Genomic DNA, 23601 nt, shown 5'->3' with positions numbered 1-23601 from the left:
CGGTGGCTGGCGGTGCTGCCGGGAGGGGGGGGTGGTGCTTCAGGGGGGTGGGAGGGGGCTGTGGCGGCTAACAGTGCTATGGGGGGGCAGTGGCCGGTATCTGGCAGTGCTGCAGGTGGCGGTGATGCAGGGGGGTTGTAGCTGCGGGGGCGGTGGCTACGGGGGGTGGTGCCAGAGGCTACTAGTGCTGCAGGTGGCAGTGCTGTGGGGGGCCCGACGGCAGGTCAAAGCTGTTGCCGCCGACCCCGCCGCAGGCAAATGTCCCAAGCTGCTGCTCACACGCGCATTCCGGGCCTCCCTCTCACGCCGGCGCGCCGGAAACTTAGCCCAGCTAACTTCTGGCACTGCCGTTAGAGAGACCCGGCACCAGGTGCAGCCACAGTGCATTTTAAAAAAAAATATTATATTATCGGGCACGCAGGGGGCCCGGGCAGCCTGGCCCCCTGACTCACAGGGCCCAGGATGCCAACACCGGCAGACCCCCCCTGTTGCTGGGCCTGCTTGTGATACTGGGTGTATGATAGTGCTACCAAGAGTAATGTAGAAGGGGCTGTTGGGACAGGCTTGGGAGGAAGTATGAGGAAGTTTATTATTATTATTATTATTATTAATAATACTAATCCCAACAGATGTGGTAGAGATGAATACAGTACATTTCTTTTAAATGCTTGTGATAGGCATAACGCTATCCTAATAAAGAATAAAGTCAAGGTTTTAATATGGTCTGTAGACAATGTGCAGACACGGTGGGCCATATGGTTCTAATCTGCTGACAAATTTGATGTTTAATTGATCCCCATTTTATGTCATGGATTCATTTACTGTGTCTTTAATAAAACGCTGGAAAATGGAAACATCCAAAAATGGAAAAAACATCCAAGGAAATTTGTGCTGATAAAGCTGTTATTCAGTAACCGCTTGGCACAACACTGAATATTGTTTGGTTACTCTCCAATTTGTATGTGCAGTATAATTCACCTTACAACTTATTTGGCCACAACTTCTAAGTGCTCTACTGCCCTGCATTCTTTACTACATATGATTGTCATTGGCATATCTCATGAAACATACAGTAGCTTTGTTAGATTTCATCTTTAGTCACAGATCAGCACAATAGGGTAATGTCAAAGTGTAGTGGTATTAGGACAAGGATCTCCAAATGTAATCCTTATGATCAACCTTCAAGATGTGTCTTAATAGCACTTACTGTAAGTGACTAGATCATCTACTCTACTTATCACCAAGACAACTTGATTTTTGTGGTGCAGTTCGTTCTATATGAATACAAACTGGACTCTGGAAACTTTGTATTTGTAATCTAAAAGCAAAAGATTTATTATTCAGATACTATGATTGCTTTTACCATTCAAAACATGTATAATATGTATTAAGGTACTGTGTGTATATCTTTATTTATATAGCGCCATCCACGTACATAGCTCGTCACAGCAGTAACACACGTCACATAATAATATACCGCAAAGTGGGAATAAGCGCTTCAGACATAAAAGTAACACTAGAGAAAGGAGTCCCAGCTCCAAAGAGCTTACAATCTAAGTAGTAAATTGGAAGAACGTACAGAGACAGTAGGAAGGTGTTCTGGTAAGTGCGCCTGCAAGGGGTCAAGGTCGATCTATGTGGTGCATAGTATCAGCCAGCGGAGCTCCCCATGTGCTTCATTAAGGAGGTGGGTTTTAAGATGGGTCTTAAAGGTGGATAGAGTATTCATTGACACAGCAGTTAAATTGAATTACGTTAATTTACCTTAAGATAATTATTTAATACACTGTAGGAAGGTCATGGATACTAATTTTAAGAAGAACTGTATTACTCTGAAAAGATATTGATGCTGTCTGGTTACTATACTAAATATTTTCCAACCACCACCAATTAAAGCTTAAGAATGACTCTCTAAGAATGGTATGCTCACATCTTTTTTTCGTAGCTGGTAACTGAGATTACATTATTGCTTTATGTAGATTGGTTGCATTTGCCTTCATTATATATCTTTCAGTTTTCGTGCAAGGATAAAAATACCGGCAGTGTGATTACAGATATCAAACAGGGGTTTATCATATTCTCTGGGGAGGACTTCAAGATCCTCAATGGCAAAGCCGGTCTCAGTTACAGCTCTCTTAAGAAAATCCTCACTCAGGTTGAGGAGAGAGAATTGCTTGGATCCACATCTGAATATGGTGCTACCCAATATACTGCCAATGATCAAGTGCCCTCCAACTTTCAGCAGCGATGAGAGATTTTTGATGACGTTCTTGTAGGTCTCTAGGTCTTTACAGGCACATTCCAGGCATCCCACAGTGAGAACACAGTCAGCCTTGGGTAGGACCAATGGGTCAAGAGGGTTGCTCTTGGTAACATCACACTTCACCACTCTTTTAAGTGTCTTCCTCAGTTTCTCCTGCTTCTCTGCCAGCTTCCCACTGGAAGATGGAATAACAGAAAGTTAGTTTCTGATTTACAGTAGTCGGACCATTATTTACTAAATGCTCCCAAGCCGCAGTGCACTATATGGCTACACTAAGTGACTAAGTCAATCTGGGTCTAAATTCTTCATTTGGGGAAGACATTGGAGCATTGCTTATAAAATCAGTTCCAGCACCTCCACCTAACACCCTCCAACTGTTTAATTATCTATTTGTTGCAATGTTGCAGTTAATGTCAATGGGATTTTTCCTTTAATAAATTTGGTGCTGCATTGAACTCCACTTTTTGTTGTTATTGATGATAACACATGACATTTGCTCTGCTATTGTGTAGCTATGTTATTCCTCCAGCTCCAGTGCACTACTTCTAGATCTTTGCCTACCTGCGACCTTCTAGGTCACACACAAATTTTAGGGCTGGTGTCCAGTCAAACAGACCAGGCTCGTTACTCCTCCATCTCTCCAGGTACTCTCGGTTACGGTCGGTAAAATCTGCCGCAGTGATGTCTTTAAATGCCTCGCAGGCAGACAGCTCCTGGTAAATAGCTGGTCCAGGTCCAATGTCAATCATGGAGTCTCCTTTAACCCCCCCTTGTGAGACAAAAAAAGGATAACTCAATGCCACCTCAACATGGGATTTGACCAGTGAAATGTTGGAAGGGATTACTGATAACATGTATTACGATCAGCAAGACAAATCGAATAATCTAATCTGCAGGCACTATAAAATCTTGTGAAATGAAGTAGAAACGAGTTTCTTCTATATAACACAGAGGCAAACATATGCAATAATAAATCATTGACACAATGCATGGTACTTACAGGCGGGTCAACTAGATACATGAACACCATGATATTTTGGCCACTAACAGCAACAAAATCAAATACAATTAACCAAAATATCCTACCTTTAGTAAAAGCTCTGTGCAGTTTTTTCAGAATAAAGTCCAGATAACCGTCCTTAATGAAAATCCCTGATACAGCCCCATAATATTGATCTAAATAATCTTTGGGGTCAAAATCATTTTGATAGACAAGTTTGTCAGTGAAACCAGAGGACATTGTGAGGCTGTGAAGTCTTCTGCAGCTGCATGGGTCACTGCTGTGGCTGGTTTCATTTATAGTGGGCATCCACCCCACTGGTTCATCCAAGGAAATTTGTGCTGATAAAGCTGTTATTCAGTAACCGCTTGGCACAACACTGAATATTGTTTGGTTACTCTCCAATTTGTATGTGCAGTATAATTTACCTTACAACTTATTTGGCCACAACTTCTAAGTGCTCTACTGCCCTGCATTCTTTACTACATATGATTGTCATTGGCATATCTCATGAAACATACAGTAGCTTTGTTAGATTTCATCTTTAGTCACAGATCAGCACAATAGGGTAATGTCAAAGTGTAGTGGTATTAGGACAAGGATCTCCAAATGTAATCCTTATGATCAACCTTCAAGATGTGTCTTAATAGCACTTACTGTAATTGACTAGATCATCTACTCTACTTATCACCAAGACAACTTGATTTTTGTGGTTGTTCTCCTCGAAATCTCTATCCATAGTCCTGCTCTGTGAAGATCGAATGATGCTAACATTCGTTAGGTGTTCACATGGATATCCCACGTGGAAAGATGTAGTGGGGAGTACTGAGAACTACTACTCTTTTATGTAATTTCATGTTCAGCTCAAGTATACAGAACCACAAAACTAGTATGGCAATTGATAAAGGTTTTTATCTGATAATTATGATTGTGGTATACAATTTTTTTGTTGGGGTTCGCATACTAGCACATAGTGCAATAACCATGCTTGAAGAAGCCTTTTGGAATGCCATGTATGTTGGTATTCTCTTGGTTGGAATTGAAGAGACTGGGGATAAATAGGACAGTGACTTTGCTTTCTTAAAGGCAAATCTTGGGCACATGGTTATCTCTGGTCTGAGGTCTCTATCCAATTTGAGTATATCCCAATTCTTATTAATGATAGTGCAAATCTCTTGAGCTTATTTATTATATTGTGTAATAAACAAGGTGCTTAAAGAAGTGTCAGCTCTCAGTTTATTGTTTTTTCATGTAGATTTTAATCTGCTGTGTGCTCTGTGTGGTATCAGATCTTGCCTATCTGTTAATAAAACATGGTTGTAAGCCTCTCTGATGTCGTGAGTTTTACAGGCCCTCCGTATGAATCGTCTGTTGGGTCTTTAGATTGTTTAATGAAAGGGTCATCCTCTGAACACAATCTCCGCAAGCAGAGAAATTGTCCCTTGGGAATACCATTAATGAGGGATCTGGGATGACTATTTTGTTTCTTCACGAGTTAAATGTCTCTTTTTCCTGATGCATTCTCAGGAATACATAGTTTTTTTCATGTAGCTATTACGTTATTTTTTAAATGTCATGTTATGATACTTTTGTGTCACATGTATCTGTTTCCCTTAGTGGTGTGTTACGGTTTAGACTGTGGTTTCCTTTTCATTGGATACATTGTATTAGTAAGGGATAGCCCATACATAGGTTCCTAGATCCATCTCTCCAGTTCCTTTGTCCGGGTGAGCTGCTGTTTCTGTCTGCACTGGGTTTTCCCCTGTCTGTCTCCTCTTAGGTGTCCTGTCTTCTGTCTAGGACGTTGGTATGCAGGGTTATGACGCTTTGGCCAAAGGGTTAACCAAATAACCACGTATTTAATATTATTATTGTTATTGAAGTTTTTTACTTTATACTTTTCATAATATATGTTTTGTCAATGGGATGTAGCATTGGGCACCCCCTCTCTCTTGTTGTATGCAATTGCCACGCTCAGTAGCTCTCTGGTTGACATAAATATATATTCAACATGTGGTGGGTGTGGGAGTTTGAGCTAGCTGGGAATGTGTGTTAATCTATGTCTGACTGGTAGCAGTCAATTGGAGGCTGTGGCACCTCCCTCCAGAGCTCTCTCCTCCTCCCTCACCTTTTTAACTTCGGAGGTCATTTCATTTGCTGCAGGAACAAGACCTATTATGGTTATTCCCCTCTTACAGAGGTAAAAGGAAGGGTTCACATTGTTGTGTAGTGTAGGATCTGCATTAATTTGGTTATATCTTGACGTTGGTATGCAGGCTTATGGCGCTTTGGCCAAAGGGTTAACCAAATAACCAAGTATTTAATATTATTATTATTATTGAAGTTTTTTACTTTATACTTTTCATTATATATGTTTTGTCAATGGGATGTAGCATTGGGCACCCCCTGTCTCTTGTTGTATGCAATTGCCACGCTCAGTAGCTCTCTGGTTGACATAAATATATATTCATCATGTGGTGGGTGTGGGAGTTTGAGCTAGCTGGGAATGTGTGTTAATTTCTGTCTCTGATTGCCTTATACAGTAGTTTCCTGTTCCTATTTGCCTGTTTTGTGATCCCGACTCCTGTTTTTGACCTGATCTGACCTGAACTGTTCCTTGAATTTCTTGTAACATTATTAAAGGCCCTTGCTATTGAACTAGCTTGCCCCAGTCTGTTTCCTTCTAGCAAATCCCAGTCCTGTTCCCTAGTCCCAGTCCTGTTCCTGAGTTCCACTCCTGTTCCTGCTTCCCTGCCCTGTTCCTGCATTCCTGCTGGCGACCTCTGCCTGTGATCCTGACCACGCTATCTGCCGCCTGCCTCTGACCTTGCCTGTGACCCCGACCACGCTGCCTGCGACCATAACGAGTCTTGCCTGCTGCCCACTGTTCTGGCCACCGAGGTCCTACACACTCCTGGAGTCTTCCTCGTGACAGTATCCCTGGATGAGGTGGACTTTTTGCTTCTGATCTCAACAGTGCACGTGACCACCGGGAACCACTACTTAAGAGCTCATTTTATAACTTGCAGTCACTCTTTGACAAAGCACAGCTGTGAAACGCGTCAGAGGGCTGTACTTGTTTTTGCATGCATATTGCTCATAAAATCTCTTCAAGTCACATCCTACATTTTTAACTTTTGCCGCGCACTGCCAATTTTTCTTCATTCCGGTTGCTGATTATCCTTCTGACAGGAGCACACACACATCAGGAAAATATCCACAAAGTACCAAGGAGAACATAGGAGACTCCGATATCGGGAGTTTTGAAGTACCTTTACTTTACAGGTAGGTGCTGGAGCCAATGGACCCACTGCTCTACTGGGCTCTCTGATTATGTCTCTCCCTCCCCCATACACTGTATCCTTCATGCACACACATCTATACAGTAGGCTCGACTCCAGGCTGCATAGATCCATTTTTATTCTTCCCGCAGACACTAGGACTTAGCTACAGCATTTATTCACTCATGCCTCTATTTGTACCCTTGAGAAAGTTATTGTAGCACTTGTTTTGGGACGTTGTCCTGTCTGTGTACAACCTGATGAAGGCTCATGCCTGGCCTGAAACAAAGGGAGACTAAATATTGTACTCAATAAAAAGATTGATTTCGCTTCCAAGAAAATGCACACATATGTTTACATAGAACACTTTAAAACACTGCAAAATGGGTTTGCCGCACCTCTGAGGGTAATTAGTTACATATGTAACTTTGCATAAGAAAACTTGATGCAGCCCAATTGCAAATTTTAAATCATATTTTTACATTTATTTTTTGCCACACTTCCTTCACCCTGCTCTGCTCTAGATTAGGATATAACCCTGATACAAGCCTTCTGCGCTGAGCTGAAATAAAGGACCTCACAATTCTCAAGTTTCCCCTTTGACATTCCTCTTTGTCCCCGTGATACCCAGTGAAAAAAGGGTGATCTGTGCTCATAAAAATGTGATAATGTGCTAGAGTATCAATTTGCTAGCGCAAATTAAAACAGTGTTAACCCTTTAGAGAGTGATTATAACAAATATAATCTGTTTGGAATAGAGGTAAGTGCTGCTGTGTTCGTGGGATGGCTCCACATACCGAGACTAATATAAAAACAAAAAGAGAAACGGCGCAAAAAACCTCATGGTGTAATAAATAAATATGTGTTTATAACTTAAAAAAGGTGAGTATTGCACGTACATCAAAAAAGATATAAATCAGCATGACATGTTAGGGACATGTTACCACTATGCAGACTGCGACCTTGGACCACGTTGCTGGGCTGTTACAACGGGGTCCAAGGTCGCAGTCTGCATAGTGGTAACATGTCCCTAACATGTCATGCTGATTTATATCTTTTTTGATGTACGTGCAATACTCACCTTTTTTAAGTTCTAAACACTTTTTTATTTATTACACCATGAGGTTTTTTGCGCCGTTTCTCTTTTTGTTTTTATATTATTCCCCTTGATACCCACCTGTCCCCTGCTTCACGTCATGGGAAGCTATGTGCGGTTCTGCACTTTCCCATTTTTATTTTACAGGTGCCCTTGATCTGCTGTTTTCTGTCAAAGACTACGAGTACTTTGTAACCCAATTGAATGATAAGCATTTCAAAATATATTTGCACTGCATTGTAAAATAGGCAAACATACTGTATGCAGCCTTGCACAAGAGACGAATTGCGAAACCCCTCCCAGATTGGCATGTTCTGCTATGCTGTGTCCCGTCATATCATGCCACCAGACTAATGACTTGGAATGGAGAAGCTAATCTCACACTTTTGCCAAGATTAACTAAACAATGCTGCAGGGCCATTCATTTTAATGAGATTGAGGACATGCTTCAGCACAGTGGTAACCAACTCCTTCCTTCAAGAGCTACCAACAGGTCAGCTTTTTTGGATATCCGTGCTTCAGTACAGATTGATCAATCAGTCCCTGCTTTAGCATAGTTTGTTCAATCAGTCCCTGCTTCAGCATTCAGTAGGTTGTTCAATCAGTCCCAGCTTCAGCACAGGTAGCTCAATCAGTGGCTCAGTCTTTGACTGAGCCACTGATTGAGCCGCCTGTGCTGAAGCAGGGATATCATGAAAACCTAACCTGTTGGTTGCTCTTGAAGACTGGAGTTGGTCGCCCCTGTGCTGAAGCATAGCACTGCTTTGTGAACCTGGTCCTTTTTACTCTGTGCATTTTAGTCAGCCAATTAAGTTGAACGCAAACACTTTATATTGATATATTATAAAAACGCTCGTGCCTGCAATATCCAGCTTCCTTTTGTCCTTTGTAACATGTTTCTTAATCCCATTTCTTAAAGCAAAAAAATATTATTATTAATCACCGATACATATACTTGCCTGATTTGTTTAAAAATGGCGTCCATCACCAACATGAAGTGAGTGAGGGACCCAAATTTGTGTTCAAAAAGGCTAAGTCACTAGCTGGCTTTCTATCACCAAGTATGTTTATATCACACCATCAACCACGTATTAGCAACATTCCGAGAGGCTTTTACAAATGTGGCCACTGTGTGATTTGTCAATATGCGACTCCTATCACTGACGTGCATAAAAAGACCTATTAAGAATATTAAGATTACATCTTTCATCAATTGTAATACGAGTTATACAGTTTATATCATTCGTTGTGGTTGCGGAAAACATTATATCGGCCGCACCATTAGGTCTTTAAAACTTAGAATTATGGAACATGTCAGGGCCATCAAAAAAAGCAACATCATTCATCCTGTCGCTAGACATTTTGTTGGTTGTCCACAGGGGGGTATCCAGGGCTTCTCTTTTTCAGCTGTTGAGCATGTTCCTATGCCACCACGAGGTGGAGACAGGTTGAACATGCTCAACAGACGTGAGATGTTCTGGATATTCAGTATGGACACACTTTACCCATCTGGAATCAATCAAGATTGGGAATTGATTCACTTTCTTTAAAATAATTAATGATCTTGATATATATCCTGTTATATATATTATGTTTTTCAATATTTATTATTATTATTGTTCATTTAATGAAAATTTGGTTATTTCAGATTAATTTATTTAGTTCATTCATTAGTGATACATTTACTACATAGATTTGTGGTTCTATTAAATATATGTTATATAAATTATTTTCCATTATATTATTATATATTTCATTATTTTTATGAATTTATGGGATATGGTTCACGCAATCAGATAAATACACATATATGCATGGATTTATTATGTATATGTTATAGATTATTTTCTTTTATATCATTATATATTTTACCATTTTTCAATTTATGGGATGTGGTTTATAAAATTAGATAAATTTATGTATATACAGTACACTGATTTATATATTATAATTAGTATAAAATTTGATTACATTTAATATTTGTATATTATTACATATTTTGTTTATTTTCACTTTAAAAGGGTTAAGTGTGATTATTCATCTACTATATATTTGTGAAATCACTGTACAGTATGTCTGCGTCCCAAGGGTCAATCGCATTGGACCATGGCCCTGTCACTCCGGCTCAGGCCATGCCCGCCCCCGCACACCTCTCATTGGCCTACGTCCAACACCAATGCCACACTGTCCCACCCCTCACTGACTCTCATTGGCCTGCGTCCAATGCCCGCCCCCGCACACCTCTCATTGGCCTGCGTCCCACCCCTCACTGACTCTCATTGGCCTGCGTCCAATGCCCGCCCCCGCACACCTCTCATTGGCCTGCGTCCCACCCCTCACTGACTCTCATTGGCCTGCGTCCAATGCCCGCCCCCGCACACCTCTCATTGGCCTGCGTCCAACACCAATGCCCTAATACTACCACACTGTCCCACCCCTCACGCTTTGCTTTTGCAACACCTAATCCTCTAATCCTCAACCTGCTCTGGGGCCACGCTTCACAGCTATCAAAACCTTCACGTCTGCTACCACAGACTGCCGAATCAGGTACAGCAGTGTTTCCCAAACTGTGCACCGCGGCGCCCTGGTGCGCCGCGGCTTGGCTAGAGGGGCGCCGCGATCAGGGCCGCCAGCAGCGGGAAACAAGGGCTGCTAGCTCATTTAAAAAAAAAAAAAAAAAAAACCTCTGAGGGGAAGCAGAGGAGCGGTCACGTGACCGCTCCCATCCAATGGGACTGCAAAAGCCACCAGACAGAGGTGTGTGTGTGTGTGTGTGTGTGTGTGTGTGTGTGTGTGTGTGTGTGTGTGTGTGTGTGTGTGTGTGTGTGTGTGTGTGTGTGTGTGTGTGTGTGTGAGAAAAACGGGCTGCAGGGTGTGTGTGTGTATATATGTATATATGTGTGGTGTGTGTGTGTATATGTGTGTGTGTGTGTGTGTGTGTATATATGTATGTGTGTGTGTGTGTGTGTGTGTGTGTGTGTGTGTGTGTGTGTGTGTGTGTGTGTGTGTGTGTGTGTGTGTGTGTGTGTGTGTGTGTGTGTGGTGTATGTGTGGTGTATATATATATATATATACTAGCTGATATACCCGGCGTTGCCCGGGATGTAAATGCGTAATAGGTAGTATTATTTATAAATTGTGGAACAATAGGTGAGTATTTGTTGTAAAGGTTGGATAATAATATTGAAAAGAAAGATGGAAGAAAATGTAATACGATGTTGTATAAAAATGGTTTATTGTAACCACACCACAGTACAATGTATATTTTGGTGCCATAAGTGATGTAAAAATGTGAGGCGTGTGTCCTGCTAGGGTGTGAGGCGGCGGGTGGCGCGTGGGTTGTGAGTGCTGTCTGCGAGTGGGGGTCCTGCTAGGGTGTGAGGCGGCGGGTGGTGCGTGGGTTGTGAGTGCTGTCTGTGAGTGTGGGTCCTGCTAGGGTGTGAGGCGGCGGGTGGCGCGTGGGTTGTGAGTGCTGTCTGTGAGTGGGGGTCCCTGCTAGGGTGTGAGGCGGCGGGTGGTGCGTGGGTTGTGAGTGCTGTCTGTGAGTGGGGGTCCTGCTAGGGTGTGAGGCGGCGGGTGGCGCGTGGGTTGTGAGTGCTGTCTGTGCGTGGGGGTCCTGCTAGGGTGGGAGGCGGTGGACAGTGATGTCGGTGCGTAGGGGCGGGAGGCAGCAGGTGTGTGTGGCGGCAGGTATGTGTTGAGTGTGGCGGGTGTCTGTTGAGTGCGTGCAGCGGCTGTGAGGCGGTGGGTGAAAGGCAGAGGCGGCCGGAGTAAGGGCGGGTGAAAGGCAGAGGCGGGGGTGGGGAGGCGGTAAGGCGGGCAGGAAGGCGAAGGGCGCCGGGAAGGGGAGGAGGGGGTGGTGGAGGGGGGCAAGGGGTGGAGGTGGGGGCAAGGGGTGGAGGAGGGGGGCAAGGGGTGGAGGAGGGGGGAAGGGTTAGAGGAGGGGGGAAGGGTTAGAGGAGCGGGGGGGGGGAAGGGTTAGAGGAGCGGGGGGGGGAAGGTTAGAGGAGCGGGGGGGGGGAAGGGTTAGAGGAGCGGGGGGGGGGAAGGGTTAGAGGAGCGGGGGGGGGAAGGGTAGAGGAGCGGGGGGGGAAGGGTTAGGGGTGGGAGGGGAGGGGGGTGGAGGGGAGGGGAGGGGGGGTGGAGGGGAGGGGAGGGGGGGGTGGAGGGGAGCGGAGGGGGGGGTGGAGGGGAGCGGAGGGGGGTGGAGGGGAGCGGAGGGGGGGGGGGGAAAGGGAGCGGAGGGGGGGGAAAGGGGAGCGGAGGGGGGGAAAGGGGAGCGGAGGGGGGGAAAGGGGAGCGGAGGGGGGGGAAAGGGGAGCGGAGGGGGGGGAAAGGGGAGCGGAGGGGGGGGAAAGGGGAGCGGAGGGGGGGGAAAGGGGAGCGGAGGGGGGGGAAAGGGGAGCGGAGGGGGGGGGAAAGGGGAGCGGAGGGGGGGGGAAAGCGGAGCGGAGGGGGGGGAAAGGGGAGCGGAGGGGGGGGGAAAGGGGAGCGGAGGGGGGGGAAAGGGAGCGGAGGGGGGAAGGGGGGGGGGGAGGCGGTGGGAAGGGGGGGGGAGGCGGTGGGAAGGGGGGGGGGGAGGCGGTGGGAAGGGGGGGGAGGCGGTGGGAAGGGGTGGGAAGGAGGGGGGAGGCGGTGGGAAGGGGGGGGGGGAGGCGGTGGGAAGGGGGGGGAGGCGGTGGGAAGGGGTGGGAAGGAGGGGGAGGCGGTGGGAAGGGGGGGGCGGTGGGAGGGGGGGGCAGTGGGAAGGGGGGGGGCGGTGGGGGGGGGCGGTGGGAAAGGGGGGGGGCGGTGGGAAGGGGGAGGGGAGGCGGTGGGAAGGGGGGGGAGGCGGTGGGAAGGGGGGGGAGGCGGTGGGAAGGGGGAGGGGAGGCGGTGGGAAGGGGGAGGGGAGGCGGTGGAAGGGGGGAGGGGGTGCAGTGGACAGGAGGGGGGGGCAGTGGACAGGAGGGGATGCAGTGGACAGGAGGGGGGGCAGTGGACAGGAGGGGGGGGCAGTGGACAGGAGGGGGGGGCAGTGGACAGGAGGGGGATGCAGTGGACAGGAGGGGGGGGCAGTGGACAGGAGGGGGGGCAGTGGACAGGAGGGGGGGCAGTGGACAGGAGGGGGGGGCAGTGGACAGGAGGGGGGGGGCAGTGGACAGTAGGGGGGCAGTGGACAGTAGGGGGGCAGTGGACAGGAGGGGGGGCAGTGGACAGGAGGGGGGGGCAGTGAAAGTGGACAGGAGGGGGTGGACAGTGGACAGGAGGGGGGGCAGTGGACAGTGGACAGGAGGGGGTGGACAGTGGACAGGAGGGGGGGGCAGTGGACAGGAGGGGGGGGCAGTGGACAGGAGGGGGGGGCAGTGGACAGGAGGGGGGGGGCAGTGGACAGGAGAGGGGGGGCAGTGGACAGGAGAGGGGGGGCAGTGGACAGGAGAGGGGGGGCAGTGGACAGGAGAGGGGGGGCAGTGGACAGGAGAGGGGGGGCAGTGGACAGGAGGGGGGGCAGTGGACAGTAGGGGGGGCAGTGGACAGTAGGGGGGGCAGTGGACAGGAGGGGGGGCAGTGGACAGGAGGGGGGGGCAGTGGACAGTGGACAGGAGGGGGTGGACAGTGGACAGGAGGGGGGGGCAGTGGACAGTGGACAGGAGGGGGTGGACAGTGGACAGGAGGGGGTGGACAGTGGACAGGAGGGGGGGGCAGTGGACAGGAGGGGGGGCAGTGGACAGGAGGGGGGGCAGTGGACAGGAGGGGGGGGGCAGTGGACAGGAGAGGGGGGGCAGTGGACAGGAGAGGGGGGGCAGTGGACAGAGAGGGGGGGCAGTGGACAGGAGAGGGGGGGCAGTGGACAGGAGAGGGGGGGCAGTGGACAGGAGAGGGGGGGCAGTGGACAGGAGAGGGGGGGCAGTGGACAGGAGAGGGGGGGCAGTGGACAGGAGGGGGTGGCTGTGGACAGGAGAGGGGGGCAGTGGACAGGAGAGGGGGGGCAGTGGACAGGAGAGGGGGGGCAGTGGACAGGAGGGGTGGGGCTGTGGACAGGAGGGGAGGGGGCTGTGGACAGGAGGGGGGGCAGTGGACAGGAGGGGGGCAGTGACAGGAGGGGGGGCAGTGGACAGGAGGGGGGGCAGTGGACAGGAGGCGGGGCAGTGTCACACACACACACACACACACACACACACGCGACACCTACCTGTACTTCCGGCCGCCGCCATCTTCTCACTCGGTGCCGCGAGGGAGGAAGGGGGTCCGCCATCTTACGCGCCGCGTGGCAGCCTGTTCCCACGCCGGGGAGGGAGGTGAGTGTAGCGGGAGGGAGTGGTGTGTAGCGGGAGGGAGTGGTGTGTAGCGGGAGGAGTGGTGAGTGGAGCGCGAGGGAATGGAGCGGGAGGGTGGTGAGTGGAGCGGGAGGGAGTGGAGCGGGAGGGAATGGAGCGCGAGGGAGGAAGGGGGTCCGCTATCTTAGGCGCCGCGTGGCAGCCTGCCTGTTCCCCCGCCGGGGAGGGAATGGAGCGGGAGGGAGTGGTGTGTAGCGGGAGCTACACTGTGTGAGGTAGCGGGATAGGGGGAGGGACATTGGTGGCATGGTGTAGCGGGGTAGGGGGCCTCGCGGTCTGGTTGCGGTAGGGAGCTGTGTGAGGTGCAGGAGATGAGGCGTGCTGTGCGGTTCGCGGGAGCTACACTGTGTGAGGTGGCGGGATAGGGGGAGGGACATCGTTGCCATGGTGTGTGAGTGGAGGCCGCGGCCTCGCGGTCCGGTTGCGGGAGGGAGATGTGTGGCGTGGAGGGAGGGGGGGTTTGAAGAGGCAGTCTGCAGTGTTTGGTGTTGTGTGAATGTGTGTGTGTGCTGTGTTTGTGCGTTGTGTGTAGATTCTGTACCTGATTCGGCAGTCTGTGGTAGCAGACGTGAAGGTTTTGATAGCTGTGAAGCGTGGCCCCAGAGCAGGTTGAGGATTAGAGGATTAGGTGTTGCAAAAGCAAAGCGTTCCCAAAACTCAGTGAGGGGTGGGACAGTGTGGAAGTATTAGGGCAGTGGTTCCCAAACTTTTTCGGTTCAAGGCTCCCCAAGGCAATCAGAATTTTTTCAAGGCTCCCCAAGGCGATCAGGATTTTTACAAAGGTGTACATACATACATAGGTGTACAAACATACCTAACAGTTGCAGTGCGCAGTTGGTGTCTCTCTCAGACACTCTCACTCTCTCTCACACACTCTAACTCTCTCTGACCTCACTCTCTCTCTCTGACCGCACTCTCTCTCTGACCTCACTCTCTCTCAGAACTCTCTCTCTCAGAACTCTCTCTCTCTGACCTCACACTCTCTCTCTCTGACCTCACACTCTCTCTCTCTGACCTCACACTCTCTCTCTCTCTCTGACCTCACATTCTCTCTGACCTCCCTCTCTCTCTCTCTCTCTGACCTCACACTCTCTCTGACCTCACACTCTCTCTCTGACCTCACACTCTCTCTGACCTCACACTCTCTCTGACCTCACATTCTCTCTGACCTCCCTCTCTCTCTGACCTCACACTCTCTCTCTCTGACCTCACTCTCTCTCTCTCTGACCTCACTCTCTCTCTGACCTCACTCTCTCTCTGACCTCACTCTCTCTCTCTTTGACCTCACTCTCTCTCTCTGACCTCACTCTCTCTCTCTCTCTCTCTCTGACCTCACTCTCTCTGACCTCACTCTCTCTCTCTCTCTCTCTCTGACCTCACTCTCTCTCTCTCTGACCTCACTCTCTCTCTCTCTGACCTCACTCTCTCTCTCTCTCTCTCTCTCTCTCTGACCTCACTCTCTCTCTCTCTCTCTCTCTGACCTCACTCTCTCTGACCTCACTCTCTCTCCCTGACCTCACTCTCTCTCTCTCTGACCCTCACTCTCTCTCTCTCTGACCTCACTCTCTCTCTCTCTCTCTCTGACCTCACTCTCTCTCTCTCTGACCTCACTCTCTCTCTCTCTCTCTCTCTCTGACCTCACTCTCTCTCTCTCTGACCTCACTCTCTCTCTGACCCCCCTCTCTCTCTCTCTCTCTGACCTCACTCTCTATGACCTCACTCTCTCTCTCTCTCTCTCTCTATGACCTCACTCTCTCTCTCTCTCTCTGACCTCACTCTCTCTCTCTCTCTGACCTCACTCTCTCTCTCTGTGATGTGTGTGTGTGTGTGTGTGTGTGAATATATTTATCAAAGTTGCACAATGTTAATAATTTATTCTCACATGTCTTTTTTTTTTTAAATGTTTAAAATATTATATAATATACACACACACACACACACAGCTACCAAGTGACAAACACACACAGTGATACCCGCCTCCCAAGCGCGCTTGCTGTCTCCTCTGCCAGGACAGCAAAAAGCTCCTGGTAGAGCGAGCGGCAGCAAGCAAGAGCGAGCAGCAGCACCTAAGCGCTTACTATGTCCCAGGCCGGAGGAACTATAGCCGCGTTGATTACAGATGCAGGGGCTTTGTGCATCTGTTCAGCCCGGCTCAGCGACGCTGAGCTGCCTACGCTGAGAGAGGGAGGCCCGGCGCTCACGCTGGAGGAGCAGCACCGGGAGACAGATGTCTCCCAGCAGCACTGCAGCATCACCCCCCCCCCCTCCCTCCCCGCAGCACACCGGCCCTCCCCCCACGTGGCACAGGCCCCCGCAGCACTGACCTCCCCCGTGCAGGGACCGGGCCGTTCAGCCATACCCTCCCCCACCCCCCCGTATCTGTGTGTATTTATTTGTGTGTGTGTGTGTGTGTATCTGCATCAGTGTGTGTGTATCTGTGTGTATTTATTTGTGTGTGTGTGTATTTATTTGTGTGTGTGTGTATTTGTGTGTGTGTGTGTGTGTGTATTTATGTGTGTATTTATTTGTGTGTGTCTGAGAGAGAGAGTGAGGTCAGAGAGAGAGAGAGAGAGAGAGTGAGGTCAGAGAGAGAGAGAGAGTGAGGTCAGAGAGAGAGAGAGAGTGAGGTCATAGAGAGAGAGAGAGTGAGGTCATAGAGAGTGAGGTCAGAGAGAGAGAGAGAGAGGGGGGTCAGAGAGAGAGTGAGGTCAGAGAGAGAGAGAGAGTGAGGTCAGAGAGAGAGAGAGAGAGTGAGGTCAGAGAGAGAGAGAGAGTGAGGTCAGAGAGAGAGAGAGAGAGAGGAGAGAGAGAGAGAGAGAGAGAGAGAGGTCAGAGAGAGAGAGAGTGAGGTCAGAGAGAGAGAGAGTGAAGTCAGAGAGAGAGTGAGGTCAGGGAGAGAGAGAGTGAGGTCAGAGAGAGAGTGAGGTCAGAGAGAGAGAGAGAGAGTGAGGTCAGAGAGAGAGAGTGAGGTCAGAGAGAGAGAGAGTGAGGTCAGAGAGAGAGAGAGAGTGAGGTCAGAGAGAGAGAGAGAGAGAGAGAGAGAGAGAGAGAGAGAGAGAGAGAGAGAGAGAGGTCAGAGAGAGAGAGAGGTCAGAGAGAGAGAGAGAGAGAGAGAGGAGAGTGAGGTCAGAGAGAGAGAGAGTGAGGTCAGAGAGAGAGAGAGTGAGGTCAGAGAGAGAGAGAGTGAGGTCAGAGAGAGAGAGAGTGAGGTCAGAGAGAGAGAGTGTGAGGTCAGAGAGAGAGGGTGGTCAGAGAGAATGTGAGGTCAGAGAGAGTGTGAGGTCAGAGAGAGTGTGAGGTCAGAGAGAGAGAGAGTGTGAGGTCAGAGAGAGTGTGAGGTCAGAGAGAGAGAGAGAGGGAGGTCAGAGAGAATGTGAGGTCAGAGGTCAGAGAGAGAGAGAGTGTGAGGTCAGAGAGAGAGAGAGTGTGAGGTCAGAGAGAGAGAGTTCTGAGAGAGAGAGTGAGGAGAGAGAGTGAGGTCAGAGAGAGAGAGTGCGGTCAGAGAGAGGTCAGAGAGAGAGAGAGTGAGGTCAGAGAGAGTTAGAGTGTGTGAGAGAGAGTGAGAGTGTCTGAGAGAGACACCAACTGCGCACTGCAACTGTTAGGTATGTTTGTACACCTATGTATGTATGTACACCTTTGTTTTTACTTTGGGCGCCGCGTAAAAATCCTGATCGCCTTGGGGAGCGTTGAAAAAATTCTGATTGCCTTGGGGAGCCTTGAACCGAAAAAGTTTGGGAACCACTGCCCTAATACTTCCACACTGTCCCACCCCTCACTGAGTTTTGGGAACGCTTTGCTTTTGCAACACCTAATCCTCTAATCCTCAACCTGCTCTGGGGCCACGCTTCACAGCTATCAAAACCTTCACGTCTGCTACCACAGACTGCCGAATCAGGTACAGAATCTACACACAACGCACAAACACAGCACACACACACATTCACACAACACCAAACACTGCAGACTGCCTCTTCAAACCCCCCCTCCCCTCCACGCCACACATCTCCCTCCCGCAACCGGACCGCGAGGCCGCGGCCTCCACTCACACACCATGGCAACGATGTCCCTCCCCCTATCCCGCCACCTCACACAGTGTAGCTCCCGCGAACCGCACAGCACGCCTCATCTCCTGCACCTCACACAGCTCCCTACCGCAACCAGACCGCGAGGCCCCCTACCCCGCAACACCATGCCACCAATGTCCCTCCCCCTATCCCGCTAGCTCACACAGTGTAGCTCCCGCGAACCGCACAGCACGCCTCACATCTCCTGCACCTCACACATCTCCCTACCGCAACCAGACCGGAAGGCCCCCTACCCCGCTACACCATGCCACCAATGTCCCTCCCCCTATCCCGCTAGCTCACACAGTGTAGCTCCCGCGAACCGCACAGCACGCCTCACATCTCCTGCACCTCACACAGCTCCCTACCTCAACCAGACCGCGAGGCCCCCTACCCCGCTACACCATGCCACCAATGTCCCTCCCCCTATCCCGCTACCTCACACAGTGTAGCTCCCGCTACACACCACTCCCTCCCGCTACACACCACTCCCCTCCCGCTCCATTCCCTCCCCGGCGGGGGAACAGCAGGCTGCCACGCGGCGCCTAAGATGGCGGACCCCCTTCCTCCCTCGCGCTCCATTCCCTCCCGCTCCACTCCCTCCCGCTCCACTCACCACCCTCCCGCTCCATTCCCTCGCGCTCCACTCACCACTCCCTCCCGCTACACACCACTCCCTCCCGCTACACTCACCTCCCTCCCCGGCGGGGGAACAGCCTGCCACGCGGCGCGTAAGATGGCGGACCCCCTTCCTCCCTCGCGCTACATTCCCTCCCGCTCCACTCACCTCCCTCCCGCTCCATTCCCTCCCGCTCCATTTCCTCCCGCTCCATTCCCTCCCGCTCCACTCAGCTCCCTCCCCGGCGTGGGAACAGGCTGCCACGCGGCGCGTAAGATGGCGGAGCCCCTTCCTCCCTCGCGGCGCCGAGTGAGAAGATGGCGGCGGCCGGAAGTACAGGTAGGTGTCGCGTGTGTTTGTGTGTGTGTGTGTGTGTGTGTGTGTGTGTGTGTGTGTGTGTGTGTGTGTGTGTGTGTGTGTGTGTGTGTGTGACACTGCCCCCCCTCCTGTCCACTGCCCCCCCTCCTGTCCACTGCCCCCCCTCCTGTCCACTGCCCCCCCTCCTGTCCGCAGCCCCCCCTCCTCCTGTCCACTGCCCCCCTCCTGTCCACAGCCCCCCCTCCTGTCCACAGCCCCCCCCCCCTCCTGTCCACAGCCCCACCCCTCCTGTCCACTGCCCCCCCTCTCCTGTCCACTGCCCCCCCTCTCCTGTCCACTGCCCCCCTCTCCTGTCCACAGCCCCCCCCTCCTGTCCACTGCCCCCCCTCTCCTGTCCACTGCCCCCCCTCTCCTGTCCACTGCCCCCCCTCTCCTGTCCACTGCCCCCCCTCTCCTGTCCACTGCCCCCCCCTCCTGTCCACTGCCCCCCCCCCTCCTGTCCACTGCCCCCCCCCCTCCTGTCCACTGTCCACCCCCTCCTGTCCACTTCCCACCGCCTCCCCTCCCCCCTTCCCACCGCCTCCCCCCCCTTCCCACCGCCTCCCCTCCCCCTTCCCACCGCCCCCCCCCCAACGCCCTCCCCTTCCCACCGCCCCCCCCCCTTCCCACCGCCCCCCCCCTTCCCACCGCCCCCCCTCTTCCCACCGCCCCTTCCCACCGCCCCCCCCCTTCCCACCGCCCCTTCCCACCGCCCCTTCCCACCGCCCCCCCCCTTCCCACCGCCCCTTCCCACCGCCTCCCTTCCCACCGCCTCCCCACCCCCTTCCCACCGCCTCCCCACCCCCTTCCCACCGCCTCCCCCCCCCTTCCCACTGCCTCCCCCCCCCTTCCCACCGCCTCCCCCCCCTTCCCACCGCCTCCCCCCCCCTTCCCCCTCCGCTCCCCTTTCCCCCCCCCTCCGCTCCCCTTTCCCCCCCCTCCGCTCCCCTTTCCCCCCCCTCCGCTCCCCTTTCCCCCCCTCCGCTCCCCTTTCCCCCCCTCCGCTCCCCTTCCCCCCCTCCGCTCCCCTTTCCCCCCCTCCGCTCCCCTTTCCCCCCCCTCCGCTCCCTTTTCCCCCCCCTCCGCTCCCCTTTCCCCCCCCTCCGCTCCCCTCCACCCCCCCCCTCCGCTCCCCTCCACCCCCCTCTCCCCTCCACCCCTGCACCCCCCTCCCCTCCACCCCCCTCCCCTCCCACCCCTTCCCCCCCTCCTCTAACCCTTCCCCCCCCCCCGCTCCTCTAACCCTTCCCCCCCCCGCTCCTCTAACCCTTCCCCCCCCCCCGCTCCTCTAACCCTTCCCCCCTCCTCTAACCCTTCCCCCCTCCTCTAACCCTTCCCCCCTCCTCCACCCCTTTCCCCCCTCCTCACCCCTTGCCCCCCTCCACCACCCCCTCCTCCCCTTCCCGCCGCCCTTCGCCTTCCTGCCCGCCTTACCGCCTCCCCACCCCCGCCTCTGCCTTTCACCCGCCCTTACTCCGCCGCCTCTGCCTTTCACCCACCGCCTCACAGCCGCTGCACGCACTCAACAGACACCCGCCACACTCGACACATACCTGCCGCCACACACACCTGCTGCCTCCCGCCCCTACGCACCGACATCACTGTCCCACCGCCTCACACCCTAGCAGGACCCCCACGCACAGACAGCACTCACAACCCACGCGCCACCCGCCGCCTCACACCCTAGCAGGATCCCCACTCACAGACAGCACTCACAACCCACGCGCCACCCGCCGCCTCACACCCTAGCAGGACCCCCACTCACAGACAGCACTCACAACCCACGCGCCACCCGCCGCCTCACACCCTAGCAGGACCCACACTCACAGACAGCACTCACAACCCACGCACCACCCGCCGCCTCACACCCTAGCAGGACACACGCCTCACATTTTTACATCACTTATGGCACCAAAATATACATTGTACTGTGGTGTGGTTACAATAAACCATTTTTATACAACATCGTATTACATTTTCTTCCATCTTTCTTTTCAATATTATTATCCAACCTTTACAACAAATACTCACCTATTGTTCCACAATTTATAAATAATACTACCTATTACGCATTTACATCCCGGGCAACGCCGGGTCTCTCAGCTAGTTAGTTATATATTGCTTTGACATTTTTTGTTATTTCAATATGGTTTAGGTATTAGTTTTCACGTTGTAGGATATCCCTTAATATAGCTTTATGTATTTCTGTAATTATTTTTTACGATTGTCTTGTGTTGTTGTTTTAAAATGATAAAGTTTTTTTGCTTTGAAGTTTCTACTTTGTAAAGTTAGCACTTTTGTCCTCCTTTGGCTTCCGTAGCTGTTTGGCTCCGATCGCCATCTTGGTTTTTGGAAGGAGGCTCTCGGTGACAGGGAAGCTGCTGACAGGTTAGAGACTCAGCAAATGGGTTGATATGTAGGTTTTAACAATGCCGTTTACCTTTTTTTGCATGCGCGATGGGGGTGATGTGTTCAAACCTTGAGGCACCCGTAGTTTTTCACCTGACCACGTGATCGGGGGATGTTTTTTGGCGCGAATTCACTTCCTCATTTAGAAATTCATAAAAGGGTGATTTCTTCACACACTGGTTCCTCTTTGACAAAGCGCTTTGACAGCGCGAAACGCGTTAGAGAACCTGTTTTTTCTGTAGCTCTGTCTACTTATGCACTAGAATAAAGCATTTTTAATTTTGCCATTAGCCTCCAGCCCTTCATTTTTTCCAGCAGTGCTCCACCATTCTTTTCTACTGTGATTGACCATTACCGGAAGGAGGCACGCTACATTTTCCAGGACATGCACCGACCGTGAGTTGATTGCTCTTTAAAATCAATAATATGCAGTTTGTATATACTACTGGGCGATTTATTTGCTCAAGCCTAGGGATATAGGTGTCTTGCTCCATTAGTGGGTGTGGGGTGGGCTCTCTTCATTGAGTGCTCATTACACACACTCACTGTGGGGCTCCTCACCCTTCATTTGTTATCCCACACTATGGCTACAAGGTGAGCATCTAAGCCCATATACTGCACATATATTCTTACTGAAGATATATTCTCAAATTGGAGATGCAACCATGTATGAGCTCCAAGAGCATAGACAGTGGGTGCCAAGCAGGGCAAAGTCAGTGATAAATCTTGTAAAGTGGAGTTGACACCGGGATATGTATAACGGGTACAGACTGTGGTAATGGAGCAAAAAAGCTAATAACGGTTATAGCAAGAGAGGGCTAATAGCGGGGAAACACGAGGTACTCACTCAGTCCCTAGCCCTGGCGATTCTGCCCGGTGTGGAGTCCACGCGACTCACAAGGAATCACCGCTCTGCTCTCCTCCTTCCAGCTCCAGTCCTGTGTAGAAGCGTCTCCCTCTGTGTCTGCGGCTGTTTCCGCTTCCGGTGGTGAACGCTGATCCTCGCGGCAGTAGCAGAGAAGGGGAAGGATCTGTGAAAGGCGCCTTGAGAAAGCGCCATAGTGGGCGTGAAGCGTGGGAGTGTTTGTTACTGTTTGTTTTTTTTTGTTTTTATGTAGCCCAATAAATTGGTTTTTAACCCCTCTTGCTGGTGAGTTCTTACCTTTTTTTCCTGGAGCGGATGGACCACGGATCCTTCCCCTTCTCTGAAGATATATTCTCTCCTGGACTATTATGCTATATTGCAATCAGAATCCGGATATTGGAAGCACCTATCGGGGATTTATTTCCCATCTCCACTTAATGGGTGAAATGGCTTTTTGCAGAACTATGCATATACAGGCATGTTGTAAATCCCACTTTTTCTGTGTTCTCAAAAGGAAATTATAATACCAGAACTATCCAACGAACTAAAAGTATCTCCAATAAATTTGATTTCATATAACCTACAGTAGTTGACAAAAAAAAGTATATTTTTTTCAAAGGACAATTACCATAAAATTGCAGGTGGTTAAATATTTTTAAGAAAGCTAATTACAATCCGGTTTAGCAGTGTATGTTTATAAATACAAGGCACCAATGACTAGTTCCTAATTACAGTCATGTGTAACCCCTTCTATGGCAGAAAGGCTTGGGACGCATTGGGAAGGAGTTTATAGCTCTTCAAAATTGAGGCCAAAAAGTCTAAATATGCAAACATAACAATAAAATAGAATATACAATTAACAACAGGGTGGAGAACAAGTAGTTTAGCAGCAACCATTGCTTCTCCGTCTTTTGTAAGTAAATTGTGTGCATTCCATTCAATATGGTTGTGTACGAGGGCTTCCTTATTGCAGCATAAAAAATATATGGCGCTGTTGTTTTTCAAGCATATGGTGTTGTTGATCTTATACTTACTTGGCCCTCGTCCCAATGTGTTTCTGAATAATGAGAGTGGGAGATACTTCTCCTAAGGGACATATGTGAAAGGTTATCCGGTGTGAAGCATGAACAACCCCAAATAGCAGACAGGTGTGTGACTCCCATATAAACACAATAGCATAGGCTTACAACGTATATAAACATGCGTGGATCTCTGTGTACATGTGAGTATGGATGTGCAAATCTGTGAATATCAGCATGACTGTGTTTATCGTGAAGAATGATAAACTGTTGCTGATTTTCTCTGGGACTCACTCATTGAGGTAAAT

The 23601-nt window shown here is 50.9% G+C and overlaps 1 protein-coding gene across 1 annotated transcript; it reads right to left on the bottom strand.

The window, feature by feature from the left end:
• Positions 1-1304: 1304 nt before the first annotated feature.
• Positions 1305-3598, bottom strand: LOC142496939 (indolethylamine N-methyltransferase-like). Its single transcript, XM_075604054.1, has 3 exons — positions 3350-3598; positions 2825-3032; positions 1305-2438 (listed from the first exon to the last, which is right to left on the bottom strand). The coding sequence occupies exons 1-3, from the start codon at positions 3570-3572 to the stop codon at positions 2000-2002; spliced, it is 870 nt and encodes a 289-aa protein (XP_075460169.1). The 5' UTR covers positions 3573-3598; the 3' UTR covers positions 1305-1999.
• Positions 3599-23601: the final 20003 nt, after the last annotated feature.

The sequence above is a fragment of the Ascaphus truei genome, chromosome 6 (genome assembly GCF_040206685.1).
Source record: "Ascaphus truei isolate aAscTru1 chromosome 6, aAscTru1.hap1, whole genome shotgun sequence".
Classification (NCBI taxonomy): domain Eukaryota; kingdom Metazoa; phylum Chordata; class Amphibia; order Anura; family Ascaphidae; genus Ascaphus; species Ascaphus truei.
This window is presented reverse-complemented; position numbering and strand designations above follow the sequence as displayed.